Source organism: Macrotis lagotis, chromosome 3 (assembly GCF_037893015.1).
Source record: "Macrotis lagotis isolate mMagLag1 chromosome 3, bilby.v1.9.chrom.fasta, whole genome shotgun sequence".
Lineage (NCBI taxonomy): Eukaryota > Metazoa > Chordata > Mammalia > Peramelemorphia > Peramelidae > Macrotis > Macrotis lagotis.
In genome coordinates this window covers 280,609,280-280,623,253 of record NC_133660.1, presented here as the reverse complement: position 1 = coordinate 280,623,253, position 13,974 = coordinate 280,609,280, and the positions used below count along the sequence as shown (strand labels likewise).

Below are 13,974 nucleotides of genomic sequence, written 5' to 3'. Positions count from 1 at the left end.
GACAATTTTGGGGTATCTGTTATAGAGAATTCCATCTGTATCCAGAGAAAGAACTGTGGAATTTGAACAAAGACCAGAGACTATTACCTTTAATTTAAAAAAACTTATCTTATTATGTAATTTTGCTTTCTCTTATACTTTATTTTTTTTTCTTAAGGATATGATTTCTCTCTCTCAACACATTCAACTTAGATCAGTGTATACCACAGAAACAATATAAAGACTAACAGACTGACTTTGGTGGTGGTGGGGAGCAAGAATGGTGAAAAATTGTAAAACTCAAAATAAATAAAATCTTTCTTTGAAAAAGTAAAAGAAAATGAGGACCAGAGATCACCCTCTGCATGAAACCTTCCCTGACCCTCCCTCCCTCCTTCCCAATGCCTTGTAGCTAATGCACTTGGGTGCATGGGTATGCATTACAAGCTCTGTATCTGTGTGGTCTATGTCCCCATTAGAATGCTGCTACCTTGCCAAGATGGACTGTTTTCATCTTTGGACTATCACCACTGCCTCCCATGTCAAGAGTCCTTGCTAAATGCTTGCTGATGGATTTATCAACTTAGCCCCACGTTGAAACCCTAGAAACATTTGCTGCCCAGGCTCCTAGTTTGCCTTTGCCCTGGATCACTCATTATTTAACCTTATTATGATCAGCTATTTCATAAGGAACCAGATAAATAAGATGGGCATTCCTACACCAAGGGCAATGAGATAGACCAGACTATGAGGTGGCCTAGGAGGTGAGATGGTGGGCACCCTAAGACCATATTGTGACAATCCTTTAAGCCTTCACAGATTAGATAGAAGTTAGAATTGGATAGAAGTAGCACCACTTTGGTGTTGGGTCAACCTTCAGTCCTAGAGGAGAAGGGGGTCTGAAGATCAGCAGACTCAGTTACTTAGGGGTCTTTTCCATTCCCAGGGCCTGAGCCAAGGGGTTCTCATTAAAACAGATGAGGTTTGATGCTTGTAGTTTTATACTGGCTGGGAGTCCGGACATTCTGCAATGATGAAGCACTTCTCAAAGTCCTTGAGGAGTCATCTGAAGCATCAGTAGCAGTCAAATCATCTACTCCCCTTCCTGACTTTTGGAATGCTTGTTATAATTCTTATTGCAGTGAGTGACAAGTAAGAAGGCAAGTGAAAAATAGTGGCTTTGTTATTGTTACTCCATTAAGAGTCCTAGGTTTAAATGGCTGATGGATGGCATTTCACCTAACTTCTCCTTCTTTGAATCTTAGCAGCTAGGGGCAGCTAGGTGATACAGTGGATGGAGCCCTGGCCCTGGAGTTAGGAGGACCTAATTTCAAATCTGGCTGCAGACACTTAATAGTTGTCTAGCTGTGTGACTTTGGGTAAGTCACTTAACACCATTGCCTCGCAAAAAAAAAATATCTCAGCAGCCCTGAGATTTTGAAGTTTGGAACCTTTCTGGGAGGGTGATCATCACTTCCTCTCTTTTGTTCAGCCTCCTAGGAGTGATGGCATTAAAAGTCGCTGATGTTGGGGTGATTGCATCGAACTCTTCAATAACTGAGAAGCAGAACCCATACAGACAAGGCCGGACAGCCTGCAGAGCTGCTACCTCTATGGTTTGCCTATCTAGGGCAGGCAGATGCCGCTGTTGGACAGTGAGCTGGGTTTCAAACCAAACAGGAGGAAAAGGATCAGTGAAATTGCATCAGGGGAACTGTCAGCACTTTCAAAGGCTCCAAGGTTCTCCCTGGATCAAAAGCCCATCGATCTGACAACAAATCAGATCACCACCATCACCAAGGAACCCAAGATGTGGAGGCCTGACCAATTACCTTCTCTAGGTATCTCAGAGGATCTTGTCAGGGGAGGACGCGGGGTGAGAAAAGAAGCTGGGTCAGTGGCGGAACAATAACTAGCAAGTGGATGGCTGGCGGCCTGCATTCCTGCCCGGGGAGTATGGAGGGGCTGAGAGCCGGTCCGTGCTTACGGGAAGACAAAAACGAGATGGGACAGGATGAGGTTTGTGGCCTGCGGGAGTTCTCATGTCAATAAGATCACAGAACCACTTTAGTGCAAGGTAAAGTCCCCTGACCATGGGCACCATTGCTTTCATGGGGAGTTCAAGGCTCACCCCATCCATGAACATGTCCTTGGTTGGAACTACATTCATTTTTACAATCCGCTGTTTTGCTGCTCTCGTTCAGTCACTAGGGGCATATACTTTTTCCGCCTGATGCTCAAAGAGCATTTATCAGAATGGGGTGTGATCACTGGGTCCAAATGAATTCAAACTTCCCCAAGCACCTACTCTCTGCCAAGTGCTGAGGGCCCAAAGAGTCCTCCGAGGGGCAGACACAACTCCAAAGGAGCTTATGAATCTATTAGGAAGGAAAGAGAGAAATCAAAAATCTATTAGGAAGGAAAGAAAGAAACCAAGTCTTATAATAATAGTGTAAGTCAAAATTTGGCACCCATCCCAACTTCCCTCAAGGGGAGACTGACTCACTTACCTCATTCATACCCACTTTGCAGGTTAGGGAATTTCCCCAGAAGGCTACAAGAAATCTCAGGTAGGAAGAATTTGTAAGAGACTATTCTCATCAACACTAAAACTCATAAGCCCCCACCAGTCTATTTCCTGTGAACAAAACAGCCACTAATATTCGATTAATCTTAACCAAAATATTTCCTGGAAATGCAAAGTAAACACACTATAGTTATGTATAGGGTTATACAAACTCCAATTACAATTTCTTCCAATGTGTTAGTGTTGGAGAATGGCCACATATCTAAAGTCCTGGACTAGGCAAGTACCCATATATAGTGGATATATGCAGGTGGGGCTACTCAGAACTCTAAAAACCCTTTTCCGGTCTCAGCAATTTTCCAGAACAGTTTCCCAAGGGGCACAGTATCTGTGACAAACAACTAACTTCCATGGCTAACTGAGCCCATCTGTGCTCAACCATCACTGCTCTAGCCTCACCCAGGCTAGCCAACCCCTGGTCAGTTTTTCGCACTCTGCTTCCAAGCTGGACTGGATCCTTGACAGCAACCGTAGGGTCCATCACTTCTATCATTAGCCTTAACTGATGCCTTCAGCTAAAGTGCTATACTCTTGGAGGAAAAAACCAGTGAATGACTTTGATCCTAGGGTCGACATAAACTTCTCCAACTCTATGCCTTTGCAGGATTCTTCTTCTCCTTCTCCATCACTTATCAACAACAGGTGACAACAGAGAAATGCCTTCCATGTTTCCGGCTCCTTTCTCTTCTTATGATGACATGATGTTCTCAATGATAATTGAGAACAGAATTCATTGGCTTCGTTCTCTTTTCTTCTCAACAACAGGCATCAGCAGAGGGCACTCCTGCCTGTCCTTGGGTAGACAATCTGCCTGGCAACAAGTGACACTGTAGAGCCACTGACCATCTTGACAATGAACTGACCCTGGCTTCTTCCTTCTCCCATCTCCTTTTCAACAGCAGTCTCATCCATGAACAAATCCACCTGAGCTTATAGTTAGGAACCAAATTCTCACCTTCTCTCTCTAATTAGGTCACTTATGTCTGCTCCCCAATTAAGAAACAGCTCTACTGTCCTATTTCCCAAAGTTCTCAACTTTTCACATGCAAATCACTTAGGTCTAGCTTCTAGATAAGCAACTGCTACCTCAGAAGGCAGAGTTGGGCTTAGCTCAGGGATGGATTGCCTCAGATAGGGGATACCACTTTATGTAAAGGGGAAAGAGCAAAACGTACAGGGGCCTTCTGACCCAAATCTTGGGAGAAACGAGGGGGATGGGCATGACAAAGGAGCTTTTTCCTCTGCTTCTGCATTAGGCCCTGAAGGAAAGACGCCAGCAGCTGGGAAGAAGAGACCACTGCAAGAAAGGATGGGCTTTGCAAATAAAGCTAGAGAGATAGAACAGGGTGGTACAAGTTTGCAGGACAAAGAGGAGCCACTTTGGCTGAGGAGAGGAAGGAGCTGGTATTGGCTCTTTACTAGAGCCAATAATTTGTCAACATGTCCTTCACACACACAGAGTCTGACCTTCCTTCTGTCCATCCATGGAGGACATTTGGCTTTTTCCAGGACAAGAGACAGCTTTCTACTCTATTGTCCTCCACTGTCCTTGTGAGCAAGGACACATAACCATGACAAGGTTGATCCAGAATGAGGGGTCTGGTTTACCGTTCCAGAGTTATAAATTCTGTCCTGTATCCACAGAATCACAGCTGGAATCACAGAATTGCTTTGATTTCAAGTCCAACCAGTTGGAACCTTGCCTTTTACAGACAGTATCCTGGAAATCTTTGGGGGAGATCGAGGCACAGCAAATGTTAGAAGAAAAAACCAGACGTATGCCAGAGCCGAGCACCCACCTTTCACCAGCTGTGAGGGCAGCCAGCCTCTCCTCCCCGGGTTGAGGAGCTGAAGAGTCATCGAGAATTCTCTGGATTTGTTGCTCAATTTCCCGAGGTTTCAACAATCTGCCATCATGATAGAGCCAGACTTTGAAGTAGCGCCCTTGATGGTATACCACAATGTGTTTGCTGTCTTTCACGTGTTGGATGGTATCTGAGAGAGGCCATCAGGGAAAGATGGGGAAGAGCATTGTTAAAATAAAAGGTGGTTTTCATTGAAAAATGGACATGAACCAATCCTGAAAATGGCAGAAATCAATGGCAGGCATTCATCAATTATTATAAACTATTATAAGCCTTCTCTTCCCCAGTGGAAAGCAAACAGAAAACCATTCACAGCAAAGTAGTGTCTAGAAATAGGGATGTATTCTCAACCACCTAAAAGGGCAGAAGGGCTTGGGGACTTGGGAGTTGTATGAATTTCTAGCTATATCACTAAGGGATGAGCAGCTGGTACCTTGTCTAATTTCTGAACATTCCAGTCTCTAACAAAAACTGAATGAACAATTAGCTACTATCTGCAAGGCACGCCACAGTCTTCTGTCCCAGGAGCTTCAGCCTCAGAGGCCTGCAAGGGAAGGGGAAGGGGATCCCATCCTCATTTTACAGATAAAGAAACCAAGACCCTGAGAAAGAAAGCACCTTGTCCCAGAAACACAACCGTTGAGTAACTTAGTAGGTCCTTTCTATCAGGTCCTTCCTGTGTCCTCTATGATATGCCATCAACATAGTGTGGTGGATATGTACATGGCAGACAGGCCTGGGTTCCAGTGCTGCCTCAACCACATGGCAGCCTTGGATAGTGCCCTCATTTCTCTAAGTCCTGTAATGAATTATATGTTGACCATCTTCACTGATAGGGGGAGCTTCCCACATGTGAGTCTTCTATACTAGGAAAAGCACAGGGTCAGTCCTGTCCAGTCCTTGATCAGCCACATCACAAAAAGTAGCCTCTGGACCGACAGCTCCTCTCTGACAAGGCTTTCCTCTAGGACTGATGGGGCATTCCAGAGTGCGGTGGTGGGGATATTCCAATCCTTCTCCCATGAGATGGGGGTTGTATAGTAGAAATGACCCTGGACTTGGAATTCTGACAAGAGTCTGACAGGGCTATATGGTACCAATCAAATCTCTTGCTCTGTCTAAGGCTCAAGAAATGCATTTGTAAATGAGGACAATACCCTCTTACCTCCCTAATTCCCAGGGCTCCTATGAGGAAAGGGGCTCTAGAAATCAATAGATGGGAGTCAACATCATTTGAAAGCTCTTCCAGGTTTGCAGCTCTGCCAGAGGAATGCCCGTCACAAGCCAAGTTTCTACTCACTACAAGAACTTTCTAGCATTTAGAAATGGAAGTAGGGAGCCCCTTGTCACTGGAGGTTTTCCAAAAGAGGTGTCATCAGTGGCCACCTGTCAGGAAAGATTCATGTCCTGGCACCAGGGGAAGAAGGTGGTTCCAAGTCTCTTTCAACACTTAGATGGGAGGAAGAGCTGGGGGTGGGGAGGGGTGACCTATGGTGGCTACACCCAGTGGCCTGGTTGGTGACCGCAGCTAAATATCCACTTTTCCTCCTTGTTGCTGTTTTGACTCAAGAGGACTCTGCTCTTTTGGCCACCAGAGCAGGAGAGAGGGGAAGGAGAGATTCCCGACGCAAACGTCATGAAGAAATGGAGGAAATCAGTGCCAAATTACTGAGAAGACAATTCCTTTTAGATGAGCATGACAGTTGTAATATCATCAAACAGTACAGCTCTATGCTATTACAAATGCCACCATCAAAGGCAACATGCCCACAGGAATCCTGCCATTGTTAGCTGACTTGTGAAAAATGAAGGTCCAAGGTCAAGGAAGCTAGAGACTGTTATGATTATAGAAGCATCCAAATTTAGAGCTCAAAGGCCCCCTCTTGGAAAGGAAATGAGGAGTCTGAGAATCAGAGGGGAAATGATGTCCTCAGATCACACAGCCAACCTGTGGCCATGCTGGATATCTTGGCCATGAAGGCCAGAAATCATACGAGATCAAAAGTAACTAAAGAAATCACATGGAGAAGGCAGAAAACAAACCAACCCTCCACCAAACAGAGGTTGGGTCAAGACGACCAGCCCAAGAGAGTCATCATCAAGTAAAGAAAGAAGATGCCAAGGAGACATGTTACCTACAATCCAATCCAAAGCCCATCCAGGTCAAGGCACAGCAGGGGTAGCTCTGAGCCCCCAGACATGACTCACCTGTCTCCTCTCCTGGGATTCGAGAGGTATTAAACATCCGCTCCCACTGGGCTGAGCAGAGGGGCACAGTGGACCCCAGAAGAAGAATCTGTACCATAAATGGATATTTCAAATAAATTTTTAAATGAAAAACCAAGCAAATGGAGTGTATTTCTCTGTGTCTGTCGCTCTAACACACACACACACACACACACACACACACACACACACACACACGCACGCACTCACAGACAATGTCAGAAATCCATAACTGGGCTTCTTCCTCATCATTGTTGTTTGCTTTTTAAAGTTATATTGCATCTTATTACCAGCCCGATGGCACTGTATCATCTTAATGGACAATTATATAGTCTGACTTCATTTTTTAGGCTCTTTAAAGAAAGAAAACTATTTCCCCTGGAATGCCATGTTCCAGCTGAGTAACTATTTAGATGTGGCCTTAAGCTGTGCTGCGAAGTTTCCCATCTAGCCATTTCCTCCAAAATTTATCCTATTTTTCATTAAAAAAAAACTAGCTCTCAAAGTAAAATAATAATCTTGTAAACTGATCACTTCAAAAACAAACGGGGTGGGGGGAGAGGCCAGCTGACCCAGGCCTCTGGACACGAGATGGATTTACTTACTGGTTTGAGCTCCTCTCGATCCAGCTTCTTCCGGTACAGCAGGATGGCATGGATGGAATTCCCCGCCCTTGCGGCCTGAATGTGAGTTGGTAGGACGTATAATAAATCCTAAGGAGGGGTCAGGATATGGGACAAAGAACAAGGAAAAAAATTCACTTGTAAATGCTCAGGAAGATTGGGTAGAAGAAATCACCCAGGAGAAGCCTTTACATATGTCACAGGTATCATTGCAATCCTTCAGATGTGGGAGCAGGGACCTTTGACTGGAGGAGGCAGAATGCCATCCAGGCTAGTAAGAGTGAACTGAGTCTCACACTTTCTTTGCCAGGTATCAGAGATAAAGAGATAGGGGTAAAGTACTTCTGTGAGAGGCAACTCCCTACACAGGTACAGGATAGCATCTCTTACTTCATGTCCCACATTGCCCTAGAGAGACGAAATAACTTGGCACCTGTGAGTTAGAGGTGACCTTGACTTGCTAGGTTTTCACTGGCAGTAATATAACCTCCTTCAAACTGCTTGTTCCGGGCCAGGCCAAGGACCCTGATGCCTACGAGGTCCGTGGGCATGTCAGATTGGGGGATGGGGAGCTGAGAAACAGAAGAATAGAAGGACTAGTGAATCTTGAAAACACTTCTCCAAGATGATTAAAATAGGGGACAGAAGGAGAGGTAGAGGAGGCGAAGCAGAAGAGGAAGAGGCCAAAGGAGAAGCAGACCCCAAAAGGAGAGCATGGGGAAGGGAAGGGGGAGACAGAAGGGAGGAAAATGAAAGCTGGAAGGGAAGAAAATGGAAGAAGAGAGCGGAGAGAAGGAAAAATTCAACCAAATCATCTGAGTTCACAGGGAAAATATACAGGAAAAAAAAGGTAAAAGGAGGAAGGGTAAGAGAAGGGAACGTGGTCAAGAGAACATTCTGGAAGACCATTCTGTTGGGAACCATGGTCCTCTACTCCTGCAAGGTGTGGAATGGGCTTATCTACTGGGAGGACTCTGATTCTCCTAGAGAAGTTCTGAATGGCTGCACACATGGGGAGGCTGGAAGTGACCACAGGATCTTCAAGGAATACTGCCAACTTCCCGGGATGGTATAGTGAAGGAGCAGAGCTGGAGGAGATCCCTGCCCTAAATTCCTTGTGCTCCCTCATTCCATGGGGTTGCAGGGACCCACCCTGGGCTATGCTGGCTGACCAGGGAGGGTAAAGGGAAGCCAGAGTAAAGACAGAGTGGGGAGGCAAAGGAAAGAAAGGCAAAGTCAGGCAGTTTCCAAACTAGCCATCAGGACCATGATTCCATACATGCCAGGCCTGCAGCTAATCATTCTTCCGAGCCACCATCTTTGTCTACCTTCTCCTCCTTCTTCTCCAGAGGATAGATGAGTCCCTTAAAAACATGCCTACTCTGCCTCTGGATCCTGGACCTGCCCTCTTAGCCAGGTATTCACAGATCATCCTCATGAGTCTGGGGTGATAGGGAGGAGAGGGGAAGAAGGCTCTTCCCTAGGTCCTTCCATGTTTCAGATCTTTCCCAGGGCTCCCATTTAGAAGCAAAAAAGAAAGGTTCACTCAGAGAGTAAAAACTGACCTACAGTCCAATTAAGCTACAGTCAAACATTTTGCAAATGGGAATGGTGTGAGAGAATGCGAGGAATGAGTCCCCAATTCCTCCTCCACCTGACTAGGATCTAGACAGTAGGTGCCATTGTCCTATGGGTGAAGGGACAGGTTCTACTGGCAGATGGTGCCTGGCCATCAGGGCGAGGTTTCCCAACCTGCCAAGGAGTTCTACTCAACGTTGATCAAACATTTCTCTGCAGACGATGTCTCTAGGTTTTAAAGATGGTCCTTCTCAAGCCCCACCAAGGGCATCCCTGTGCCTTGGCACAGGAGTCAAAGAACATGGGACCAGGATGCCCAGGGTTCCTTTTGACTTCAGAGAAATGAGGAGCCCCTAAAGCCTGAGCCCAAGGGCAAATCTCTGGTGCCCTTTGCCAGTACTGTCCGTCTCTGGGCCAAATTCATTTGTAAACATTGTACAGTAACAGCAGTCTGGGAGACTTTGGGCACATGCTCTGTCCTTGCCAGCAAAACTTGGCAGGCCAGAGTCCCTCTGACCCACACTGGCCACGTGATCCTGGCAAGGGCGAGACAAAGCCTATGGGACATGTAGTAGCAGAGGTATTGCTCTGACTCCGAGGGGGCCCACCTTTCCCAGAGGTATCCTGGGAGTACTTTTCATGGGTCAAGGCTTGATTCCCACCTCCTCATCCATGGGGATTCAAACTTGTAGTTCTTCAAGACTATAGTACCCAACAAAATCTTGTCAAAGGCCATTCTTGGAATTTAATGTTTATTTATGACCATAAGGTAACCCATATTACCAATAAGAATAATATATTAGAATATATTATGATATATGATATGACATGATATGATATGATATAATAAAAGATAATACACATGAATGGGCTTTGAGGGTGGCTGACCTGAAGCTGAGGACTAGATACACCTGTCTTGATCCTTGTAGACTTTTAAAGGAGGCGTCTGACAAAGGAGGCCTGTCTGCCCTACCACACTGTGGACTGCCCCACACATTGTGGAAGGCCCTACTCCAGCACAGTTTCTTCTCCTTGGAGGACTTGTCTTATTCCAAAATCTCTATTGCTTTTGTTTCTTAGGAAAAAGCAGTTCTCCCCTTTCGATGGGTCAATTCCATCCTTTATCACACTCCCAAGGCCTTCCAGTCACTGACTCAAGGAGTCTGTGAGATTCAAGGGCATAGTAACTTCCCCATTCCAACCAGAGGGCGCAACCAGTCCTGGGCCCTCACTTACTGCTGGCAGATGGGCCCCTGAGTCGATGCCCTTTGTATGTCCCAGGCCAGGGCTAGGTAGAGTTATTAAGGCACTGGGAGGGTTTCACTCTTACAAAACAAGCTTCTAGGTCAATTTGTCCTTGGCAGACAGAGTCCTTGAGGCAGCTTTCCTTGTGATTTGGAGCTGAGTCTTCCAGGTAGCCCCAGAGCTCTTCCCCACTCCCCCATAGGATCTGTCACACAGATGACGACTTGAAGATGGTCTCAAAATGATATTACCATATTTTGTTCCTACTTACCATGGCATAATAATTGCTATTCACCATAATGGGGCCTCGTCCTCGAAGGTAGATATATTCTTCCCACCAGTCACTTACCTATATTGGAGACGCAAACACAAGTTTCTTAATAGGAACACACTGGTCATCTACATGAGTCAGGGTGAATATGGTGGAGTGGACAAGGCTGATTTAACTAGATATACTTACAGTTCAAGTATGCTCTGGTTGGGCATTTGGGAAAATGGGAATGGTTAGAGAGAATGCAAGAAATGAGGTACCAATTCCTCTTTCACCTGGTTGGGACATAGCTATTGTCCTATGGGTGAAGGGACAGGCCCAACTGGCAGATGGTGCCAGGTTTTCCAATTTGCCAAGAAGCTCTACTCAACATTGATTAAGTGTTTCCTCTATAGATGATTTCTCTTAGTTTTAAAGACGTCCCCAGTACTTGGAGAAGTCCCCAAGTCCCACCTCCAGGCACCTGGAGATCCTTTCTCACTCCCTAGATTTCCTAAGCAAAGTTCTGGATATAGGTCTGAGTCACTGCCCACCCCCCCATGCCCTTAACTGCCTCTTCAAAGTTACCAAAGGTCTCAACCTTCCTGCTACATCTGACACCAGGGACCACCTGCTCGTCCTGGAGCCTATGGGGTTTGGCCCACCTCTCCTTGATTCTCCTGCTGTTGGTCTGACCACCATTTCCCAGATTCCTTTGCAGACTCATCAACCGTAGGTGTCTCCAAGTTTCTGTCTTATGCCTTCTTTCTACATTCTCTTGGGGAACCTCATTGGCTCCAAGGTCCTAAGGGTCATCTATGGCAGATGACTCCCAGGGACTGTTTCAGGCATTCCATTTGCAGAAAGTTGAGGAAAAAGGACTAATGAAATGATGACAGCGTAGGAACCCAAGCCGAGAGCCCGTCTTAGGTACTCACGTAGTTCGTGGCCCACCAAGATTTCAGCTTCAGATACCACTGCAGTCTCGGGCCCAGATTAGTGGAAAAATCTTCAGCAAGTCCCTTCATTCTTTTAAAGTCTTCTTTATTCAGAAGAGGCTGGACTGATTCTAGATACTGGATTTAATCAAATCAAATAAGCAGAAAATCAATGTTGGGAAGGGTGCCGGAGGAGATTGTTTATGACTTAGGAATTCTCATCAGCTTTTGAGTCAAAAAGTTGGTTCCAGGTCCAGCTTTGACATGTATTAACAAAATAGGCAAGCCTGTTAATAATCTCCCTGAGCCTCAGTTTCCTTTGCCTCACAATAGCCTAAATTTCTAGGAATTTAAATGGATAAGTAGCCAATCTGTAACACTAGAAGGGGAATTTCCATACCTGAAGATTCACACCCACAAAGTCAAAGGAAGACAATGTTTAATTTGTTTGCAGCCTCAGATTGGCTGTAGGTGTACCAACACCTTCAGAAGTGGTTTAAATCAGAGATGGTTCATTCTCTGACCATGTGAAAGGTTGGGAGAGAGGTACCCCCAGGTACAGTGAGGGAATCACAAGAGGGGCCTCATAAGTTTTCAAAATCTTGCTCCCAGTTATCTCAAATAGATGATGCTTGGGAGAGGAGGCAGCAGCACTTGAAATGGAGACTCTCTTGGCAGGTATATCCTCCCATCGGGGGCAGGACAGTGAAGGAAGAGATCTCTGCTTGTTCATCTCCACATCACTGGCCACAAACCACCCTCCAAGAGCCTATTCCCTCAGACACAGTGTCTGCTTTAGCCCTGCGACTATCTGGAAGCCAGTTCATTGTGGCCAAGAATAACGGCCCCAGGAAGCTTGCAGAGCCGATGCCCACCTTTAGGAGAAAGTCGCCGTGCAATCTAAGCCCTGAGAAGACATTCAGGGCCTCCCTGAGCACCACCCACCAAGAACCAAAGCATTAGAACGTGGAGCCCGCCATTCCATGAAAAGCATACCCTCTTGACAGTATCTTTAACAGCAGGCACCGGCAAGCGGGGCAGGGAAGTCTGGAAACTATACAGCATTGGTTTTCGCCCTGAGAAAATCTTCACCATTCCCTGGAATCCAAGAAAAGTTTTTTCACATCCTGTGTCTGTATACTGTAGGAGCCTAATAAATGTTTCCAACATGAACTAATAGCTTTTTAAATAAGATTATGGAAAAACAAGAGCAGTCACACCTTTCTAATTCTATTGGAATTCGAATTCTATTCTTCTATTAGTTCTCTGCCACTTCTTGGGGTCAGGCAAACCATGAGCATGGAATATTATTAGTCAGATTTGTTTGCCCACAGATTGTTTTCTTTTACTGATTTTTTCCTCTTCCTTTTCTTTCTTTTTTTTTTTTTTTAAAGGAAGATGGTTCTCTGGGAAGGGGGAGGAGAGATACTGAGGGAAATTTATGTGATGTTAAAAATAAAAGCTAGCAATAAAAATCTATTTTGGAGAACAAAATAAGTCTGTCCCTTTCCTACTATTTATGTGAGCAGCCATAGTCAGACGGACACACTGACTTGTCTCTAACGCTGTGATGTTATTTTGTTCTTTTGTCCATTATGAAGGACAAGAACCAATAGGAGGGTTATTTGGGGAATTTTTTTTTTCTTCTAAAAGCCTCCTCCAGCCATCCTTAGGAGTCTGATAAACATTTGAACTGAAAATGGATGTTAATATACCCACCCTGGGAAGACAAACAGTTTGAGAAGAGCAAGAAAACCAGAGTATTTTCTGTGAGATTATCTTAGCCACACCATTCCCCCACCAGAAATGTAGACAAGGTTAGAAAGGCCCAGCAGAGACCAACCCCCTCATTTTACAGGTGAGGAAACAGACTGCCAGGTAAGTTCAGTACCCTGCTTAGAATCTCAGATCTCTTATCAGGATTTGAATCCAAGTTTTCCTGCCTCCATTATTACACAGTATCATTATTTGAGAATGATTGCAAGTAAACTGTAAGAAAATACTTTGCCAGTCCATGTGGATATTGGACCCCCCCAAAAACACCCCCCCCCTCTGTTCTGTATTCTTGGTTGGATTCGCTTTCTTAAGGTAAGAAAGAAATCAATGGAAAATTGATTTTGGCCCAAATAAGACACACCTTTAATATGAGATCTCCTTGAAAGATAAAATATTGAAATTTATTTACATTTACATTATCTACATTGAAATCATTCCCAAATTACTGTATATAAAATATAGTTAGAGGGGTTTTCTAAAAAATATTTCTTGAATTCAAATAAATATGAATCCCAGGCTTCAGAGCTGATGTTTTCATCTGATGGCTCATTATTTTTGTTAGTTTCATTATTATTGTTTTCTTTCTGATTTTTCTAAATATTTGGCATAGCTGAAATGTGGACCAATGGGGCCATTCTTTTTTGGTGAATGTACCTAGGACCAGTGTGCCCAGTTGACAGGTGAAGGAGATGCCAACCCAGTTGGTACAGGTGTCTTGGCTGGCTGTGCCTTGGTTCATTCAAGGGCAGAGAGGGGTGGATGAAGGGCATTCATGCACTAGCTGACCCCTGAGATCCTCCTCTAACATCTCTCCTCTGAAGATAGCCTATGAGTGTCATTGCAGCCAGCCAGTCAGGCCTCCCTGACTGGCCAAGATGTGTAAAAGTCAATGGATGTTGACTCCTCC

General features: G+C 45.1%; 1 protein-coding gene across 3 annotated transcripts in view; it reads right to left on the bottom strand.

Moving 5' to 3' along the window:
* The window catches only part of CPT1A (carnitine palmitoyltransferase 1A), a 70,541-nt gene that overhangs the window by 18,519 nt on the left and 38,048 nt on the right, over nt 1-13,974 (bottom strand). For all 3 annotated transcript variants that reach the window (XM_074230885.1, XM_074230886.1, XM_074230884.1), the window contains exons 5-10: nt 12,288-12,389; nt 11,292-11,429; nt 10,375-10,452; nt 7,263-7,370; nt 6,640-6,727; nt 4,366-4,561 (exon numbers count right to left, since the gene is read on the bottom strand). In XM_074230885.1, coding sequence (XP_074086986.1) covers nt 4,366-4,561; nt 6,640-6,727; nt 7,263-7,370; nt 10,375-10,452; nt 11,292-11,429; nt 12,288-12,389 — 710 coding nt within the window. The remainder of the gene's footprint in view (nt 1-4,365; nt 4,562-6,639; nt 6,728-7,262; nt 7,371-10,374; nt 10,453-11,291; nt 11,430-12,287; nt 12,390-13,974) is intronic.